Here is a 21,928-nt window from a genome sequence, read left to right on the forward strand (position 1 = left end):
TCTGGGGACACCTGGGTGGCTCAGTCAATTAAGCATCTGACTCTTGATTTCAGCTCAGGTCATGATCTCATGGTTTGTGGTTTCGAGCCCTGTGTCAGGCTCTGTGCTGACAGTGCAGAGCCTGCTTAGGATTCTCTCTCTCCCTCTCTCTCTGCCCCACTCCCAACTCACTTGTGCATGCGCGCTCTCTCTCTCTCTCTCTCAAAATAAATAAATTAAAAAAAAAAACTAAAAAGAAAAAAGAACAAAGGTTCTGGCACTATCAAGAGCAGAGTCCCCATCCTCAGACAAACTACTTAACTTCTAGGACCTCCATTTCATCCTATGAAAACTAGAGAAAATACCTACTTACCTCCAGGGCACACTGGGGGATTAGATGAACTAAATTTCCAGAAAGGTGTTAGCACAGTGCCTCATAAGAGTCCAAGAAATAGTATTTACTATTATATATTTGTATGTCAGTATGTCTATCTGTATATCTTAATTAGCAATGATCATTAAATGGTTTCTCTGTAATTTGCTTTTAGATTTGAGAAAACATTTCAATGTGCATATTCCATTTTTATTATAATAATATCATCATCATCAATTCAAACACATCTATGGTATCCCTGATTAGACTCATCATTCCTTTAATAATCATAAGCCTTTCTTTCCTTCACATAAAATAATCTAACACACTGTTGTTAAGTCCTCCTCAGAAATTCAGACTGTCCCTACTGACTTACCAAATCTGCCACTTTAGCCAGATCAATCATCATATTAATGTCACACCCACATTCAATGATGGTAAGTCTGCGCTTTTTACCTATAAAAGACAAAAAGTTTCCTTCTAAAAAAATCTTGGAAAAAATGTAGCTATTAACTCTAATTACTATTTTAAATTGTATCCAGTAAAGTACCATACACACTTACAGAAAGTATGCCAGAAGTTCAATTTTATGAGAGAAAACTAATAAATTCCACCTTCGTTTTCTTGCTATCTACATTCTTTAATTATAAATAATACCAAAAGTCTATGTACAAGAATAAAGTGCTCAAATAGGGAAAATTCTGAGTGGAATGGACAGACAAGAAAGCTTCATGCTGACCGTGATCCTGCTGTTCAGCAGCAGGCCAACATTTCATTCTTTATCAAAGTTTCCCATGTTCTCACTATAGCTAAAAACATCCTCAAACCTAATGTAACAGAATCTTCATGGAACAATCGTTATTTCTAAATTAAAAGAAATCAGTCTGCTACTCTTGATCTCGGAGTCAGGAGTTTGAGCCCCAAGTTGGAGTTAGAGATTACTTAAAAAAAAATTAGGGTGTCTGGGTGACTCAATTATGAAGCATCTGATTTCAGCTCAGGTCATGACCTCACAGTTTGTGAGTTCAAGCCCTGCTGTAGGTGAGCACGAGCCCCACATCGGATGAGCACAAGCCCAGCTTCAGGTGAGCTCGAACCCCACTTCTAGTGAACATGAGCCCCACTCTGGGTGAGCCCTGCTCCTCTCTCTCACTATCCCTTGTGGGATTCTCTCCCCCTGCCTCTCTCTCTCTCTCTCTCTGCACCTCACTCACTTGTGCCCTCTTTCTCTCTCAAAAAAGAAAAAAAAATTAAAAAAAAAAAAAAAAAATGGGGCACCTGGCTGATTTAGCCAGAGCATGCAACTCTTGATCTCAGAGTCATGAGTTCAAGCCCCACAATGGGGGTAGAGTTTACTTAAAACAAAAACAAAAACAAAACAAACAAAAAAAACAGTAAGAAAGAAAAAAAAATCAGTTAAAATGATAGAAATGCCTTTAAGATAAAGAAAAATCTCAATCCAACTACATTACTGCTACAGTAAGAATTTCAGAAGCACCTAGCTGGCTCAGTAGGTGGAGTGTGCGACTCTTGATCTCAGGGTTGTGAGTTTGAGCCCCATGTTGGGTAAAGAGATTACTTAAAAATAAAATCTTTAAAACACCAACACCACCACCAACAAAGAAATCTTAGATTCTTCCACTGACATTTTGGGAATGTGTTTCACTTTCCCTCAAACAGAAATGTCACCATCTCCCAGAGCAGGCAGATTCTCACAGAAAAAGAGAGGAAAACTCCCTCACTTCCGTAACAATGTGGCTTCATGAGGGCGAGTAAGTATGCCTGACATACTAGAGATACTCACTCCCTGTTAAAAGAAGGTGGTCACCAGGACCAACCCAGGGTGCCCAGGCCTGCCAAACCTTTCATAGATAGCAAATCCATGTAGCAGTGAGAATAGGGTATACATCTACATCATTATTATTTTTGGGAATCTATCCTTTTCTGAAGCTATAGCCAACTCAGCACAAGAGAGGTAATATGAAGTGACAATATTACTTTAACATTTAGAAATGTTCAACAAAGCCAAGCCTGTCCCTCAGACAACATATGCCATATCAGCCTGGGGTAGCACGCTCCTACCTGACACGATCGTAACAGGGCCTCTGATCTCTGTCAGTTTCTGCCTAGTGAAGTTCCGAATTAGGCACTGGATCAAAGTGCTCTTTCCAACTTTTGGAGGCCCCATCACCACTACCACTATTGGTGGGGGCTCTAATGGAGTTCGATCAACCACCGGAATGTGATGCTTTTTGGTCTTCAAATCCTGAGTCCTATTTGTAACAAGAAAAAAAAAAAGTAAATCCACTTTCAAAATATGAAGGACATCATCCTTATAAATAAAGATTTTTAAAAAGACAGCAGAACAGACAACATGGATACTACTAATTGGTTAACTTCTAGGCCCAATCCAAATGACCCCTTCAGTAAATACGTAACAAACTGACTTCGACCATACAAAGTACTGAAAACTAACCACAACTTAAATCTAATTGTTTTACTAGATGACTGTAATAGTTTAAAAAAAAAAGGTAAACATGCAGGCAGAAGATCACAATGAATAGCAGCAGAGGCTTTCAAGTTAAATTTGGCTCTCCTATAAGGAGAATTTAATTCAGCAATGTTTAAAGTACACTGCCTCGCATATAATAAGGACTCATTAAATAAAGCTACTCATTACTATGAGTTATATGAAACAAATTCAGAAAAAAACACAAGCACACCTATTACTACAGAACAAACAAATTCTATAAAGAAAAACTCAGAAGCTTTTCTCTTGGGCAAAAAAAAGCCAATCAACAGGCTGATACTGGAGGCAAAGTGGCTTCCACAGGGAAGACTACATGTTCCCATTTTAGTAAAAGGAATATCGCATGTATCTTCATGTCCTTCAAAGCTGTTACAGACTCAGGAATCCAAGCATCATCTGGGGAAGCACCTTGGTGGCTCAGTCGGTTAAGTGTCCGACTCTTGGTTTCGGCTCAGGTCATGATCTCACAGCTTTGTGGGTTCGAGCCCCACATCAGGCTCTGCCCTGGCAGTGTGGGGCCAGCTTGGGATTCTCTCTCACTCTGTCTCTCTCTCTCTCTCTCTCTCTATCTCTATCTCTCTCTGCCCCTCCCTCACTTGTGCTGTCTCTCTCTCATTATAAATAAAACCTTAAAAATAAATAAAAATAAAAAGGAAAAATGGAAAAACAGCTAGACCCCAGCTAAACATACCTGTGAAAGGATCGAGCCATCCGCACAGCAGACTGTACTGCAAAGGCTTTGGGGTTTCTCTTCCGGGCATCTTCCTCATCTCCAATTTGGAGATCCTGCAGATGCCGTTTCTTCTTCTTCTCAGCTTTGGGCCCACTGTTTTTCTTTCTGTGTTTCTTCTGGTCCTTAGTCTCCATAGTGGCTTTTTACCAATTCACAAGTAACTCTAACCTACATTGATGAGGCAGGGATGGGGGAAGAATTTTACAATCCAGACAACACCCAAGGAAAAAGAGTAAATTTCATTTATTTCTTTAGGAAGAGATATGTGTTCACACAAGGATAGAAACTGCTTAATACTATCCCTAATTTCATTTCTCTGTTATGCTAGAATTAGATCTGTTAGTTATTTCTGCTTAAATTACTTTTTATTCATCTTAAGTGTCTATATCAACTGCCCATTTCTTCAATGATGCAAATACTCCATTATATCTATACTTTCACAGTGGCCACTAACCACATGTGGCTTTGAGAATTTAAAATGTATCCAGTAAAACTGAAACATTGAAATTGTATATAATTTTAGTTAATTCCATTCTAAATTTAAATAGCCATATGTGACTAGTAGATACCATACTGGACAGCTCAGCACCTAATATCAATTGGACTAATGAAGTGGTTTCCAAACTTAAAGTATTTTGAAGACATTTTCTTTTTAAAACTTAAAGCATTTTAATGAACCTCCAACATGATAGCAGTGTTACTTTCTAGTACCTGTTGATACTGTAAAATTTTTAAATTATAATAATCACGTATATACATTTAAACAAAAACAGTAACATCTACATGTGTAAGATATGGCTGGTTGTGGAGGATGCCTGGAGACCACACGGATTTGCAGAAACCCTTACAAAGATTTCTGAGCATCCCGGAATTCATGGCCCATTAATGAGAACCACCAGATTTAGTGAGCTTTTTAAGGAAACCAGGCTGTATACAATCTGAGCGCTTGGTTAATTAAAACAAAACAAAAAGTCTCTTCACTCAGTTAAGGCACTGAATTAATTTCAGCTCAATAAATACTCGTGTCTGCCTATGATGTACGAGGCATTTTGCCAGGAGGGGACTACAGCTGTTACCTGACTAGCAAAAGAAATCCAAACCACTATCTTCCATGCCACACAGTAAGGGCGAAGTCAGAAGGCTGCACTTAGGCGATCAGAGATTTCCCACGGGCACGCACCAGCGCAAACAGAAAGTCCACGTATATACCAGCAAGAAACACTACCCAGGAGTGAGGGGAGCCGAGTTCAGGGAACGCTTTGAAACTAAACAGCTATGTGATTTCGGGGCATTATTTTTCTCCTCTACCTTGTTTTGGTCCCGAACTTGTACTGACACTTTTCGCACTTTCAGGACGGGGTGGAGGGAGGCGGAGAGGGATGGGAAAAGCACAACTGGGAATCAACAGATGTAGCTCAGGTCTGAGCCACCTGCTAGGATTACCCCGCCAAGAAAAAACTTCTCACTTCTCCCAGTCACCTCCCTACCCTGTGCCGACTCTCCGCACGAATTCATTCAGCCATTCCCAACGACCCCGCAGCAAGTCTCCGGCAGGTACGACTTGTGACTCTCCACCTGAGCGCCTGAGGCGCTCTTCGGGGGCAAAGACTGTCCTGAAGGACCTCGCCAAGTGCGACTAGCAAAGCTCTTAGAACCCCAGGTCCCGGGACCCCACCACCGCCACCTCCCCTAACCCGCGGCCGTTACCGGGTTCACAACTGCTTCTTCTCAAGTCCGCATGGACAGCGCCGGAAACGGAAATGCGCCCTACGCGCGGACTAAACACGCCGGCAGGAAACAGAGAGGCAAAAGAAAGAGACCGACGCAAGGGCGAGTCTGGGAAAAGCCTGAAGGAAGGCTCCTGATTGGCTGAGGAGGGGCGCAGGAGACGACTGCGCGCTGCGATCCAACCTGAAGCCACGCCCGCGCCGCCGCGCTTCCTGTCTGGCGGGGACAGCCGCCGCACTGCAAATACTGGGATTTAGAGTCCCATGCATCCCGCTCGCCCGGGATCCCCGGAGGCTGTGCTGACAGTGCGGCCTGGAGTTCGTTCGTTGGTGCAGGATGAAAGACGAAGTAATATATTTAGTCCTGGTCAACCGGAGTCACGGCACCCGTCCCCTCTAAATGCCAATGGCATCGCGTCTCTCCGTGGCCTAATGGAATATCCCACGGTTGGGAGTCTCTCTGACATATTTGCCTGCCCTTCGTTAAAGATGACAAGAGCTGGAGGCGCCTGAGTGGCTCAGTCGGTTAAGCGTCCGACTTCAGCTCAGGTTATGATCTCACAGTCCGTAAGTTCAAGCCCTGCGTTGGGCTCTGTGCTGACAGCTTAGATCCTGGATCCTGCTTCAGATTCTGTGTCTCGTCTCTCTCTGCCCCTCCCCTCCTCATGCTCTGTCTCTCTGTGTCGCAAAAATAAAAACATTTAAAAACAAATTTTTTAAAGATAACAAGGGCTGACCATTTCTCAGACTTTTTTTTTTAATGTTTTATTTATTCTTGAGAGAGACAGAGTACAAGCGGGGGAGGGGCAGAGCGAGAGAGGAACACCCAATCCTAGCAGGCTCCAGGCTCTGAGCTGTCAGCACAAAGCCGATGCTAGACTAGACCTCATAAGCCGTGAGATCACAACCTGACCCGAAGTCCACGCCCAACCGATTGAGCCACCCAGGAGCCCCTCTCGGACTTCTTTAGTGCTGTAATTCCCGGGTTTTGCCAGCACCAACAGACTCAGGGAAGTGACAAACATCATCAGTTTTTACTGGACCATTCCCATCATCATAAAATATGCAGCTATTTCTCTCCTCTTCCAAAACAAACTCCTCTCGGTTCCATTTTCTGTAACAGACACCACACCTTTTCTCCGTGCCCCTTTGTAGCAAAATTTCACAAAAGAATTGTCAATATGTTCTCCAGTTTCTCTCCTCCTATTCTCTATTAGATTCTCTGCGCCCAGCACACCACCAACAATCTTGGCTGCTCCTTCTCAGTAGCCTTTGCTGAAGATTCTTCCACTCCTACCTGACATGCTTAAGTTAAAGACAACCCACAGGGCTCAGCCTTTGGTCTTCTTTTGTGTCTATACTTATTTCCTAGGTGATCTCATTATGTGGTGTGATTTTACATGTCACCTGTATCAGTTAATGTATCTCGGCTACAAATTCATTCTTCATTGCCTACTTCGCAAACATTTTTCCTTTGACGCTGGCATATATGTTAAGTTTTGTCAGTAGAGGGCAGTGGAGAGACCTTGTAGGAGCAAGCTTTCTGGTCCTGCTCTGCTCCTTGGTCAGGATTCTGTAGATGGGTCATTTCTCCAGGGCCAGCTCCTCCAGTATCTGGTGGCCAGCAGTGCCCCACTCTTTCTCCACGTTCCTCCACCTCCTGGAATTTTTGTCATGGAGTGACTCCCCTGAGACACTTACCTTTTCCGTAGCACCCGGAGAGGGATTTCCAAGTTCCAGTGGTGCAGCATCATAGGGACCACCCTGACACCAGTGGGCCATGGCCATACCCCTTCAATGAGGTCTAGCTCTCCACAGATGGAGGTTGGGGGTGAGGAGTGGGATTGTTCCTGGGCCCTCTATCTCTGTCCTAGGGTAGTAGCTACTCCTCAAATCTGCTATTCTTAATATTCTTTAGAGTTCTCTTCTTACTAGCCCATACCCCATTGCTCCAATCCCCTGTTGTAGCTAGTAAGTTTTAATGTAAACTCTCCCTGTTCAAATTACAGTGTAGTTTCTTTTTCCTAATTAGACCTTTAAAATACACCATCATTTGCCAACAACTCCCATATTTATATCAATGACTCAGACCTCTTTCTTGAACCCCAGCTGCCTCCCTCACATATCTATTTGGATGTATAATAGACATTTCAAATGTAACATGCCCAAAGAAAACCCATGATCTCTCTCAAACTGGCCGTCCAGTTTTTTATCTCAGTTGATGACTGTTCTAGCCATGAAGTTGATTAGGCCCAACACTTCAGACACATCCTTGTCTCCTCTCTTTTTCTAGCCTCCATATCCAACCTATCAGGAAATTCCTATTAACTCTACCTTCAAAATGCAACTGCAGGGCACCTGAGTGGCTCAGTCAGTTAAACGTCCAACTTTTGATTTTGGCTCAGGTCAGGATCTCTTGTTTCATGAGACTGAGCCCCAAGTAGGGCTCTGCACTGACTGTGTGGAGCCTGCTTGGGATTCTCTCTCCCCCCTCTCTCTCTGCCCCTTCTCTGCTGTCTTTCTAAGATAAATAAATAAATTTAATTTTTTTTTAAAAAAAGACATGTACAAGAGTGTTCATAGCATTGTCCAAACTGGGAAAAAGCCAAAAGTCCATCAGCAGAAGCATGACTAAACTATACTGATACAATGGAATAATATGTAACAATGAAAATAAACTACCATGAGCAACAATATAGATGATATTTAGCAAAAGAAGCCAGACACAAAGGAGAACATATATGTTCCTATTTATATAGTCTGAAACTAGGCAGAATTGACATATGGCAATGGAAGTCAGGATAATTGTTCCTTTTGTAGAGGAGGGGAATATATGAGTGGGAGGGGTCTTGCAGACAGCTCTGGAGTGCCTAGTAGTGAGTGTTCTGTTTCTTCATCTGGTGCTAGTTTCTAGGTTGTTGACTTTGTAATTATTGAGCCATACACTTGGGCTTTGTGTATTTTCAGAATGTATATTCTATTCATGTTTACAAGTCATGTATTTTTTTTAGTCAATAAATTGCCATTTTAGGTTCTTTGCCCATTTTTCTTTCCCTTTAATACTTAATTATGGATTAAGATTACCCATTTATATTTAGGAACCTTCCAGAGATTGCTGAGGGGCTCTTACAGAAAGCGGTTCTTAGCCTACTGGGGGCAATAGATCCCTTGGAGAATTTTATGCATGTCCAGAAAAATTCACTTTTTCACCCTCATATACAGTTGTTAAAATTTCACACATTTCTGGACCCATGAAAGCCTACCATAGCCCAGATTAAAGTTTTCCAAAGTCTACTTCTAAAATTCTCAGGAGTTCTCCTACAGGAAGAGGAGCAGGTATCCAGCGCTGGGCAGGCCTTCTGGGCAGTGGGCCAGGCATGAGGCAGGGCATCCCTAGCGCACAGAGGCAGACCTGGGAGAATGGACAACAGTAAGTGAGGTCCTTATTCATGTCAGCTTATTGAGGTCAGGCTGTTCAACTTCACGGAAACAGCTAAGGTTGAGCATGGCTTCACTGGATGATTTCTGGGCCAGTTCTTCTCAGTGGGATGACTGTGTTCAAAGTTTACCATGAGCACGCTATGGTCAGGCAGGGGCACCCAGACAAAGTGCGTCAGGTTATGTGGCCACCAGCTCAGTCTCTATGGCAGCATAAAGATGCTGTGCACGAAGGACAAAACCATCTCTACTTTGTGGGTCTTCCATTTGCAAGAAAAGGACTTGTATCCCTGGTAAGGAGAAGTGCTCAGGGTGATAGAAGTCAGTACAGGACAAGCACTACTCCTTGGGGCTCCTTACTTGTAAACTCAAGGCAAGCTTCATGAGAGCAATTTCAAAAACAGGCTGGAGGACTTGGGGAGGTGGAATTGGAAGAGCTGATGGCCACAGTGAGTAAGAGGATGCTCTAGGGCCATGGTCTTCAAATCTAGCACACATCAGAATCTCCTGTGGGGCTCATTAAAACATAGATTGACAGGGGTGCCTGGGTGGCTCAGTCGGTTGAGCATCCGACTTCAGCTCAGGTCATGATCTCACGGTTTGTGGGTTCAAGCCCTGCCTCAGGCTCTGTGCTGACAGCTCGGAGCCTGGAGCCTGCTGCGGATTCTGTGTCTCCCTCTCTCTCTGCCCCTAACCCACCGCATTCTGTCTCTGTCTCTCTCAAAAATAAATAAACGTTAAAAAAAAATTAAAAAAAAAAACATAGATTGACAGTCCCATTGGAGTTCTGATTCAGAAGTGCTTGGGTAGGGCCCAAGGATTTGCATTTTAAGAAGTTCCCAGGTGAAGCTGATGCTGCTGGTCCTGGGACCAGCATTGAGAGCCACCAGTCTACAGGATTTCGGGTTTCCAGGAGTCCCTGCCTTTGTGGATGTGTTGCCTATCCTGTTGATCTTGGAGACTCAGGTCCTGCCCATAATTTTGGCTTACCAAATTCTTCTCTGTGGCACAAAGGATGACCAGGAGCCAGTAAGAACCATTTCCTGGATGCAGCAGAAGCCAGCCAAATGCTCCTAGCTGCACAATTTATCTTTCAGTGGCCTTGGCCTTCTCTCCTCAGTTGCACCTGCTGGGAATGAGGCGTGGATCTGGCCTCCATAATACGCCCTGTCATTCACTGTGGGAGGCAGGTCACGCAGCTGCACTGGCCTCAGGTCCTAAGTTGTCAGGTAGGTGAGGGCAGGCAGGTGCTCACAAGAGCTGTGCACATTCATACACAGTCAGGTTCAGACACCTGGACACGCACCATGACTCAGGCCACAGGGGGCAGGTCCAGCAGCTCTAGGGGTCCAATTCTCCTCTGCAGTCCTTAGTTAAGCAGCATATCCAGTTTGTAGAGAGAAGAGCAAGACTAAGAGAGTCTGAACACCGCTTTGTTCTTCAGTACTATAACCCCGAGCTCTCTTGCTTAACCCAGAGCCCTTGCTTTCTCCAGCGAGCTGCCCACCAGGGCACACCGTGAGAAGTGCTAGGATAGGAGGACTCAGGGCAAAGTCACCTGCCAGAGTGTGTGCGAGGTGGCATCAGGCCTGCTGCCTCTGGGAGCCTGGATGAATCTAAAGGAAAGAGAGAGGTGGGCCATGACCAGTCAGGTGGAGCTGTGCATTTTGGCCATGGCCCCACCAGGCCCCTGCTCCCCCTTTTCATCCTAATAATATCCATGAATGCCCACTGGGTACCAGGCTCTGATGATCTAGAAGCCATAGGGACAGCCCTGCCTTTAGGGACCCCACAGCCTTGTTGAAAAGAGCAGACACGTTATGGATACCTACAAAAATGAAGTAGAAATAAATCAAGAGAGAAAACCACCACTTATTTGGGGAGCACCCAGGAGGGACATCCAGGTGTGCCCTTCCAGCTGCTTCGTTCCTCCGAGAAGCAGCCTAGGGCCCCTCGGCCTCTGATCAGGTGCATGTAGGTCTGAAGCAGAGCACATTTTATGCGGTGAAGGCCTGCCAGCTTGCTCTTCAACACTAGATTTCACCACCTGACGAGAGCTCAGGCATCATACATAGTCCTTGGAGACATGAGCTCAGAAGATTGGATTCCCAAATATATTTTATGTATGTATATATAACTGATATATAAAAAAATCAATGATATATTAATATATATGTTCTATTATTACTTCCTATTACATTTCACATATTACCAGACCAATTTTGTATGTTCTACTTTTTTATGCTTTCCTTTTGCCTGACTGACCTTGACTCTTGATATTTTATTTTGTAAATTACAGTGACTGTTTTTAGACTCATTGTACGTAAGGGGGTAGTCATCAGAATCATCTGAGGAGCTTTTTTTTTTCTTTTCTTTTGACAATCCACGTGTCTCTTTGTCTCTTTTATCTGAAATTCTCATTAAAATAGTCTAGGGTACAGCTCAGTCTTGGTTATTTAAATTATATATCCCCCAGGTCATTGAGATATGCACATCTAATTTAGAAGAAAAACAATCACATTCTGTAATAGAGCATCTTTAAATATTTCCTAAACATCCTTATCATCAATTTCTCTCACCCACGCAATAAGAATAGTAACCTTTGACCAATTTTTATGAAAAGCTAATTCTTTGTTCTCTTGTATTTTACAGCACTATCCTTCAATTTCCTGTTCTCTCTTGATTTACATTGGGCTGTTACATTCCTTATTTTAGTTCTTCTATCGTTTCCTTTAAAATATTTCTTTTGTAGTTTGGCATTGTGAAGCCTTCCAAACTAGCACACTTTACTTAGACTTGTTAGCACACACTTTCTCCCATTAATGGTTTTATTGGTTTGCTGACCTAATGCTAGCCCCATCCCATGTTTATGTCATTGGCTTTTCAAACATAATGTTTCTCATTCAACAATTATTCTGCTTGTTTATGTGTCATTTCTTTTGAGTCATTGGATGTCTGAGAAAATCTTGGTTTCTCCTACGAGGGACAATCTATTGAATTTAAAAAAAAATTGATGTTTGGTTTATTTGTTCTTCTTCAGGAAAACATTTTGGCTATACTGTAAGTATTGCTACTAAAATGTTTGCTTTGCAAACAAATACAAGTGATGTATTTAAAGAAAAAATTGTGAAAATAATGGAAAACTGGAACTATGATTTGTTTAGGTATGAAATTCTATGTCAAATTTTCCCACACCATTATTATCTTGTTTTTCTTAAAGCTTATTTATTTTGAGAGAGAGAGAAAGAGAATCTCAAGCAGGCCCCACACTGTCAGCACAGAACCCAAAGTGGGGCTCGATCTCATGGACCGTGAGATGATGACGTGAGCTGAAATCAAGTGTCAGATACTTAACCAACTGAGCCACCCAGGTGCCCCTCACACTTTTATAGTTCTTAATGAGATGGTTACACTGGCTCCCAAATTCTCTGCAGTTCATGTAGGGACATTTGTCCAGCTTTGGGGCTGTGTACTTCTTTTGTCCACTTTTCATGTCTGGGAGTTCCCCCCACTACATGTTGTGCTTTCCTGAGATGAAGTCAGAGCCAGCATTCCAAGATGTCCTTGCAGCTGGTGTGGCTAGACTGTGGGCTGAGTCTGCAGCCCTAATGCTGGGGTGTCCTCACCTGAGACTAATGTTGGTGGTGGGGGAGAGCCACATACTGCAAAGATTCTTCTGGCAGTCGTGGCAACACAAGCGTTGGCCAGACCTGAATCTCTACCTCTCCTAATGACCAATATTTACAATTAATTTCAAAAACTGTATAAATATGGAAACAGTGACAACCTTAGTAAAATACGGGAAATAAGACTTTTTCTCTGTAGCTAAGAAAAAATGCACAAAACCAATTTAGTAGATTTCTATTTAGACCATATAGAATTATAAATGCACACCTGGTACCCAGCTTCTTCTTAGCCCTAAATACATGCGTCAAATACAATCTAATCACCTAGAAAACTTGGAGAACATCTCTTGCCCTTCTCTTACCTTGGGGTGTTAAAGGGAGAAGTTAGGGTTAGGTGTTGAATGACTCAGGAGTGACAGTCTGGCTCCTTCAGTTGAGTGTGATTTTTTTTCTCTTATCCATTTAGTTCACAACTACATTCTCCTGCTATGGTTTAAAAGCTAAAACAGGGGCGCCTGGGTGGCGCAGTCGGTTAAGCGTCCGACTTCAGCCAGGTCACGATCTCGCGGTCCGTGAGTTCGAGCCCCGCGTCAGGCTCTGGGCTGATGGCTCGGAGCCTGGAGCCTGTTTCCGATTCTGTGTCTCCCTCTCTCTCTGCCCCTCCCCCGTTCATGCTCTGTCTCCCTCTGTCCCAAAAATGAATAAAAAAATGTTGAAAAAAAAAATTAAAAAAAAAAAAAAAAAAGCTAAAACATAAGGTAAGGTGGGTAGGGATAGTGTCATTTTCATCTCTCTATCCCTAACTGTTCTTAGAACATTCATTATATATGAATATCTATGAACAAAATCTCCACCTTCAGAAAAATCTTTTCACATAAGTATTGATCACAGGCTCATGTAGCTAAGGTGTGATAACCTTTCTAGTGCCAATCCTCTCCAGAGCTGAAATGCTAGAACCCCAGGACCCCAGCACAAAACTTTATTTTCCCCCTTAAAATAACCACATAATATTGTGCTTAAAAAAATTTATACTTGCCAATTAGAAAATAGAATCTAAGTAAAGACATCAAAGAGGAGATTTCCATGGGCATGAAATTACATGGCATCTGCAATGGAAGTTAGGCCCCCAACTTGCATCTACCCTGTGTTACTTGCTTCCCAATATACATTCTCTTTTTCACCAGACACCACTATTTTTTTTAATTTTTTTAATGTTTATTTATTCTTAAGAGAGCGAGCATGAGCAGGGGAGGGGCAGAGAGAGACACACACACAGAATCTGAAGCAGGCTCCAGGCTCTGAGCCATAAGCACAGAGCCTGATGCAGGGCTCGAACTCACAAGCTGTGAAATCATGACCTGAGCCGAAGTCAGAAGCTTAAATGACTGAACCACCCAGGTGCTTCAGACACCACTATTTAGATTTTTCTCCTCAATGCTCCTCTGTTTAGTCAAGGGGGTTTCATAAGGCCTGAGCATATGCTGGAGAGAAATATATGTGGATATAATAGATGATGAGAGGATTTTCAAAAATCCAGGGAGAGAGAGTCAAAAGATGGTGATGTGTTAATACCCAACGCCTAGGCTGGAAACTTTTGCACCATCCTATGATCATGCCTCCCTCAAAGAAAGACCATCCTAGGAGACAGTATTAGTCAGGGTTCTCCAGAGAAACAGAACCAAGAGTACATACATACAGAGATAGAGGTAATAGGATTTATTTTAAGGAATCTGCTCATGTGATTTTGGAGGCTTGGCAAGTCCAAAATCTGATGAAGGAGGCTGGCAGACTGGAGACTAAGGAAAGAGTTGTAGTTTGAGTCTGAGGGCTATCTGCTTGAAAACCAAGAGGAGCCAATATTGCAGATGAACTCTGAAGGCAGTCTTCTGGAGAATTCCTTTTAAACCCAGGCCTTCAATTGATTGGATGAGGCCCAACCAGGAGAGCAATCTGCTTTATTCAATCTCCACCAATTTAAATGTAAATCTCACCCAGAACACTCTCAGAGAAACGTCCACAATAATATTTGACCAAATACCTCAATTCTGTGGCCCAGCCAAATTGACACATAAAATTAATCATCACAGGGACCTGCTTCTCTAGGGCATGGAAACAAGTACCATCACCCTGGGGCTTCTGGCAGGCCTCCCTTCTGGAAGATACCTATCTCCCTTAATTTCACTACATAGCTATCTCCCCATACTCACGTGGCTTGGTCTAGGGGACATCAAAGGGGCTTCAGATATAATATGAAAAAAAGTCCGTGCATTTGCTCTATCAATGAGTACATCTGTTTTCATTCAATAAGTTGTCAATATTTTATAAGTAATCCAGAATCTTTTGGATACCTTAATGATGAGATCTTTTGGATACCTTAATGATGAGATCTAAATTATATTTAGATCTGCACTTGATGGAGACAATTATACTGCAGACCCACAGTAGTCATGTGGGTCTAAATAATGGTGCCTAATCCACTGGTGTTGGTCTTTCCTGAAGCAGCCTTGAGACTATTAAATTTACTGTTCTGCTTATTGCCATTTAACAAACAACCCCAAAACTTGGAACAACCACAAAATTTATTTTGATAGCTTTGTGCAACCCAAGATCACAAACACTTCCTCCTTTGTTTTCTTCTGTAAGTTTTATACTTTTAGGTTTAACACTTAGGTCTGTATCCATTTTTATCTAACTTTTATATTGTAAAAGGTAAAGATCTAAGGGTTTTTTGCATAAGAATATCTAAATGTTCCAACACCATTTGTGGAAAATACTACCCTTTCTCCATTGAATTGCCTTTGCATTTTGCTCATACAGTTCTCCATATATATTCTGGTCTATTTCTGCGCTCTGTTTTCTGTCCAAGTAATATATTTGTCAACATTTATGCCACTACCACCCTGTCTTGATTGATGTAGCTTTACAAAACTCAAAACCAGGAAATCTTTTCTTTTTATTTATTTTTTAATGTTTATTTATTTTTTTAAAGAGAAAAAGAGTGAGCAGGGGAGGGGCAGAGAGAGAGGGAGACACAGAATCTGAAGCAGGCTCCAGGCTGAGCTGTTAACACAGAGCCTGATGCAGGGTTCACACTCACAAACCTGAGATCATGACCTGAGCAGAAGTCGGATGTATAAACCAACTGAGTTAGCCAGGCATCCCTCGAAACAAGGAACTCTTAATCCTCTTTGTTCTTGTTTTTCAAAGTTGTTTTCATTATTCTAGGCCCTTTACATTTCCATATGAATTTTAGAATCAGCTTCTCAATTTCTATATTTTTACAAAAGCCTGCTTAAGCAGACGGACAAGGGCCTATAATGGCAGCTGCCAGCAGCTCCTTGCTCTGATTCACAGCAGGTATAGCAATGACCTCCCTCCCTACTCCTCTCCCAACTGGCCTCTACCCTGGCCAGCACAGGGCCACCCTCCCTCTAGCTGTAGGCATCTCACCCTGGGCCCTGGTAGCAGGAGGGACCTGGGACCTAGGAGAAACATGAGCCTTTCTCAGAGGGAGTGGGTAAAGGAAAGGGCCCTGTGTCCCAGACACAACAGTACTCCATCTGGGGATGGTGCCCTATATCCAGCTCTAGTGGGTTTGTCTGAAGATAGAATGGAAACACTCGGAGGTGGAAATGGGCCACGCTGCAAACCCAGATAGCATTTTTGCAAGGAGAAAGAAAAGATCAAGAAAACATGAAGTACTTAGAAGAAAGGTGTTAGCATGTGCACTAAAACAAGAAAGGGTAAAATATCACAAATTAAAATATGGCACAAAACTGAGCCATGATGGTTTGAAAATGCTATCTTTTGAATCAGAACAAATCAAAGATACAGAGGCTCCCATAGAACCTCAGAAGATCCAGTTAGAGTGGAAGCAAGGCAGCCAGCTGTTACGATAACATCTTCAGGAAGCAGGTTACACAGATACATTCTATGTACAGTGTCAGCAGGTAAGGTCATTACTTGGACAAATTCAGAACCAAATGGAGGAATGGACTCACCTGAATGGAGGTGAGTCTTCTAAGAAAAAGGGACAAATCCAACGGTCTTTTGGTGGTGTTCCTGAGACACTGTTTCTTAGAAAATGCTGATGAGAGTGATGAAGAAGACGATAATGGCATGACTGAAGGCATCCCAGAAAGAAAAGACAAATGTCAGACGAATAAACACGAAATAGGTAATGAAGGTTTTGCTACTGACCTAATGATCCTGATACTGAGGAAGAACTGAAAGAATCTGATTTTTTAGGGACTGCTGAAGACGGTGATGGAGATGAAGAAACTTGAGGTGCAGGGGAGGGCACAGAACCGGCTGAACCAATCACGTTTCTACCTGGAGGCGGCTAGTCATTTTTTAATGGGTTCTGATGCTAAGTGTATTGGACTTTGGAGACCTTGCAGACTTGCCAGTAATAAATCATGCAGACTATGGTTATGGCTTGTCTGGCTGTCAATAAAGATGCCTTTCCAAAGACATGGAACCCCAAGTATACACTATGGAAGCATTTTGATGGAGTACAGGCATTTGCTTTTCATCCTGTGGAACTTGTGCTGGTCACTGCCTCTGAGGACCTCTCTGAAACTTTGGAACTTAAACACACACACACACACACACACACACACACACACACACACAAAACAAAACGGCTCCAGCCCCAAAGAGTGCTTCTGTAGATGTAGAGCCTAGCTACACATTTAGGGTCCACACTGGCCATGTTCTGTCATTAGCTATTAGTTCTAATGGAGAACAGTGGTATAGTGGTAGTAATGATGCAACCATCTGGGGGTAGAATATGCCTAGCCCGAATGTGGATCCATGATACATATAAACCAAATGTTTTAGCTGGCACTTTAATTGCTTATACAGATGCTGTTTGGGGTCTTGCTTATACTGGAATTAAAAAAAAAAAAAGTCAGTTACTGTCTTTCTTGTTCAGCAGGTGGCACTGTTAAGTTGTGGAATCTGGAAGAAAAATTGCCAGGTATTTGCACTTACAATAGAGACAAGGCGGGTGTAATACTGAATATCGGTTCACTCTCCAGCTGGGATCCAGTTCATGTGGTGACCTCTTTCAACACTGGCAGAACAGTTAATTTATGATTTAGAAATATCAGTCATTGGTGATGATTTCATCACAGATAGATTCTGGTTTACAATTCAATAAACACATTAACAGAGTAGTAAATCATCCCATACTTCCTGTTACAAAAACTGCTAATGAAGATAGACACATCCATCAAATTTTTCACAATATAAAATGGGTAAAATGATCCATTCTATGGTAGTTCCTTTGGATGCTGTTACAAGTCTAGCAGTAGATGCTGATGGAATCTATTGAATGTCTAGAGCCATGGTTGTTTCATTAGATTGTGGAATTTAGACAGCACATAGGAAGATACTTGGTAAATCAACATGTTATACTGCTTGCCATCCATCAAAAGCATGCATTGCCAGGGCAGAGGCTGATACCCTTGCCAAAGTATTTGTATGAATCAACAAAAACTTGCATCACAACAACAGATGTGCTTAGACAGAAAGAGGATTTTGTTGTTGTCAACTACTGGATTTTCTGTATAGATGATCATGTTTCTGTGAAGATGCTATTACTTACACAATGTGGATGCGTTCTGTTTCTTCTCTGCATTATTGTACTAACTAAAATCCCTGGTACAATGTTCAATGGAAGTGATGAGAACAAATATCCTTTTGTTGTACTGATCTTTGGAGAAGAGCATTCACTCGCTCACATTTAACATGGTGGTAACTGTATATTTTCATAGGTTTCTATTGTTTCTTTTTCCCCCCTCTTGCTCCTTACCTTTGTGCCTTGGTGATCCTCTGTGGTGGTATGCTCTGATTCCTTTATCTTTTCTACTCGAGGTAGAATCTACTCTAGGTTTTTGCTTTGTGCTTATCATAAAACATCTTATAGATATAATAGTCCATTTACACTGGTAGCAGCCTATCTTCAATTCCATACAAAAATTCTACCCTTTTATTCTCTTTTGTTTTTATATCACAATTTCCCTTTTATGTTGTATATTTGTTAACAAGTTACAGTAGCTATAGTTAATTTTAATATGCTTTTCCTTTAATCTTTATACTATAGTTAAGCGATTAACACATCATATTACAGAATTAGAGTTTTCTAAATCTCCCTATATATTTACCTTTATCAGTATGTTATATATTTTCATGTTTTCATGTTAGTTAGTGTCTTTTCACTTTAGTTTGAAGACCTCCTTTCCCCATTTCTTGTAAGGCAGGTCTAGTGGTGATGAACTCCCTCAGCTTTTGTTTATATGGGAAATTCTTTGCTTCTGCTTCATTTTTGAAGGATATCTTTGCCCAATAGAATGTTTTTAACTGGTAATTTTGTTCTTTCAGCACTTGGAATATATCTGCTGAAAATCTAATCTTTTTTTCTCTAGCTGCTTTTAGGGTCTCTCTCTTTGAATTCTGACAGTTTAATTATAACGTGTCTTGGAGAAGATTGTTTGGAATTGAAATAATGGGCTAATGTATTAGCTTTATGAACTTGGATATCCAAGTCTCTCTGAAGATTTGGGAAGTTCTCCATCATTATTCTCTTTAAATAAGCTTTATGCTCCCTTTCCCTCTTTTCTTCTTCTGAAACCCCAGTTCTGTTATTGGTTCTTTTGATGGTTTCCCAAGGATCGCATAGGCTTTCTCAGGTCTTTTTCATTCTTTTTCTTTGTTCTCTGACTGGGTTATTTAAAAGTGCCTGTCCTCTGGCTTCTGCCTGACCTGCTCTGCTGTTGATGTTCTCTATTGTATTTTTTATTTCATTCATTGAATTCTGCAGTTCTGGAACTGGTTTGGTCCTTTTTATTTTTTGTTAAATTTCTCAATTTGTTCATGTGAGAAATTGAATTTTGTTGAATTGTCTTTCTGTGTTTTCTTCTAGTTCATTGAGTTTCTTCAAAACAGCTCTTTTGAATTCTGTCTCTGGTAGACTGCAGATCTCCATGTCTTTGGGTTTGGTATTGGAGGATTATTATGATTGTTTGGTGATGTCATGTTTCCTTGATTCTTCATATTCCTTGGAGGGTTTTTGTTTTTGTTTTTTTGCATTGCCATGTTTGCATTTGAAGTAGCAGTCATCTCCTCTGATTTTTACTAGCTGCCTTTAGATGAGAGATACTTTTTGTAGGTCCTGTTTATGTTCTGGAACTTTCCCTAATCTTGTATGAACATATCTGTTCCACACATCTTTCTCCCTCTTGTGGTAGAATTCTGAAGCATGTAGATTTCCTCTTCATCTTATAACTCACCAAGTCAGCTGATGGTAACCTCTTTAGTTTTCCCAAAGATGGCCAAAGAACTTAAATTTGTGGTTTCTCCCTTACCTGCAGACATTGGTTTGTTTTCTGCATATACTCCATCCCCTGATCTTGCTCTTGCTACTGCCCTTGGAAGTCCACATAGGAGCTGGCTGCAAGTGGGGAAAGGTGTGGGTTTGGCACCTGGGGCATTAGTGGTGCCCACACACCAGTAGAGGGGATCTCAGGTGGCACTTTCCCAGCGATTCATGAGTGGGCTTCCTGCTGAAGTCTAGAATGCAGTCAGTAGGAATTGCATCCCTTTAATGCCTTTTAATATTCTTAGCTGCATCTTTACAGATCTCCTCCCCCCACCCCAACCCCCACCCCCGTCTTGGAACTCCAGCTTTAATACTCTGGGTGATGTTGGAGAGATGGGTTTCTTTAGCAGCATCCCACACAGCTGGGGAAGTTGGGCATTCACTCTCTCCTCTCTCTTTTCTCCCATGGAAGGGATCCCCAGCCTTTTTCTCTAAGCAGTGCTGCCTTGAGGAAAGAGATGAGGTAGGAAAGCTCCTCTTACTAATATGTCCAAAGTCACTTGTTGTTTTGTTTTGGTTTTGGTGCAAGGGAGTACTGGGATTTCTCCTCCTGAGACCTGGACTTCTACAAAGGATGTCTCATCAGTGGGTGTCTGCCCAATTCAGTGCGTTCCAGGTGTTCCTGGACTGCAGCCAACAGGCATTTAATACCATTTCACAGGCTCCTCTGAGTTCCACAGCCCATATGGGGATCTGTCTGCTTATTATGCGAAGCACAGGTGGGTAAGGTACCTCCTGGGTCCCTTGGAGGATTGTACTGGATCTCACAGTTCCCACAAAGGTACTTTTGGTCATGGATAGATGCTGAAACTTAGGTGTTGAAAGGGGGGGGTGAAAACAAGGGATGTCTTAGGCTGTCATGATAACATTCAGTCCCCTGTATTTTTTCTTTTAATTGTGAAAACATTTTGCAACTTCAGGAAAGTTCAGTACAAAAATTCATGCATATATTTTACTCAGAGACCAAATTCAAGTTTCACCAACTGTTCTAATAATGCTCTTTTAAGAAGGATCCTTCAAGTGCCATGCAGTTTACTCAGGTGTCCAATCTTTCTAGTCTCCATCAATCTGAGACAGTTCCTCAATTTCCTGGACTTTGATTACCTTGGCGCTTTTGAGGATTATAAGGCAGTCACTTTGTAGAATATACTTCAATTTTGCTTGGCCTAGTATTTTCTCATGAGTAGACCCAGGTTATCCCTTGGCTGAACTGCCACTGAAATACTGTTTTCTCACTGTCTCCACTCAGGTATACTTGATGTAGATCACAAGGGGCCCATGATGTAGATTAAACCATTTCTGATAGGGTTAACTTTGATCACTTGATTAAGATGCTGTCTGCCATGTTTTCCTGAGTTATCTTTTTCATCTTTTATAATTAATAAATGTTTTGTAGGGAGATACTTTGAGACCATATGATTCCTCATCCATTTTCATCCACTAGTTTTAGTATCTACTGATATTTTCCTGAAGTAATCATTCCTGTGATGATAACGAAAAGTTAATTTCTCAGTTCCATTATCTCCTTCTACATTTACTGATATTATTCTGTAAGTAAAAACATGTTCTTCTCCCCATTAATTCATTTATTAGTATAGACTCGTGGACCCCTATTTTGCTCAGTGTTGTACGATCACATTATTTAAATTCTTATATTGGCCCAGATCCTGTCAGTGGAAGTCCCTTTAAGTGTTCTTAAGCCATGTCCTTTTGACACAGTTCCATTATTCTTTAGCACTTGCTCCCTCTTACACACAAAAAAATGTTCCAGGCTCATCTTGTAATTTCCCTGACCCAGTCCTGGAATCAGCTATTTCTCCAAGAACCCTGGTTCCTTTTAGTGAAGAATGGTATTCAGAAACCAGAATGTAGGAACTAGCTAGGTCTATTACACTGTTGCTGCTACTGTGCCATTTCAGTGGCCAGAGCTAAGAAATGTATGTGATTGCATACACCCACGTATGCACTTCTGTTTATTTATTGTATTAATATTGGAAACCATAAATTCATGTTGGTAGCAATGCAACACCACAGTGTTTATTCCAATCTCCCTTATCTGTAAACAAAACTCTTATTCTGTTCCAAGGAGCCTCATGCAACAGAAATCCTGCCTAATACATATTCCCAAAAGTAAATCC

The 21,928-nt window shown here is 41.9% G+C and overlaps 1 protein-coding gene and 1 pseudogene across 2 annotated transcripts in view; one reads left to right on the forward strand and one right to left on the reverse strand.

The window, feature by feature from the left end:
• BMS1 (BMS1 ribosome biogenesis factor) overlaps window positions 1-5,452 on the reverse strand; it is a 47,200-nt gene extending 41,748 nt beyond the window's left edge. The window contains exons 1-4 of one of the 2 annotated variants that reach the window (XM_019445027.2): window positions 5,323-5,452; window positions 3,574-3,783; window positions 2,435-2,625; window positions 729-808 (exon numbers count right to left, since the gene is read on the reverse strand). In XM_019445027.2, coding sequence (XP_019300572.2) covers window positions 729-808; window positions 2,435-2,625; window positions 3,574-3,749 — 447 coding nt within the window. In that variant the 5' untranslated portion in view covers window positions 3,750-3,783; window positions 5,323-5,452. Of the gene's footprint in view, window positions 1-728; window positions 809-2,434; window positions 2,626-3,573; window positions 3,784-4,691; window positions 4,714-5,322 lie in introns of those variants that run through there. The other variant, XM_019445031.2, reaches the window with a different exon arrangement.
• Window positions 5,453-9,632: 4,180 nt separating this feature from the next.
• LOC128779058 (striatin-3-like) lies at window positions 9,633-16,701 on the forward strand (annotated as a pseudogene).
• The last annotated feature ends 5,227 nt before the right edge of the window (window positions 16,702-21,928 follow it).

This window comes from Panthera pardus, unplaced genomic scaffold (genome assembly GCF_024362965.1).
Source record: "Panthera pardus isolate Hobbes unplaced genomic scaffold, ASM2436296v1 HiC_scaffold_22, whole genome shotgun sequence".
NCBI classification, from domain to species: Eukaryota; Metazoa; Chordata; class Mammalia; order Carnivora; family Felidae; genus Panthera; species Panthera pardus.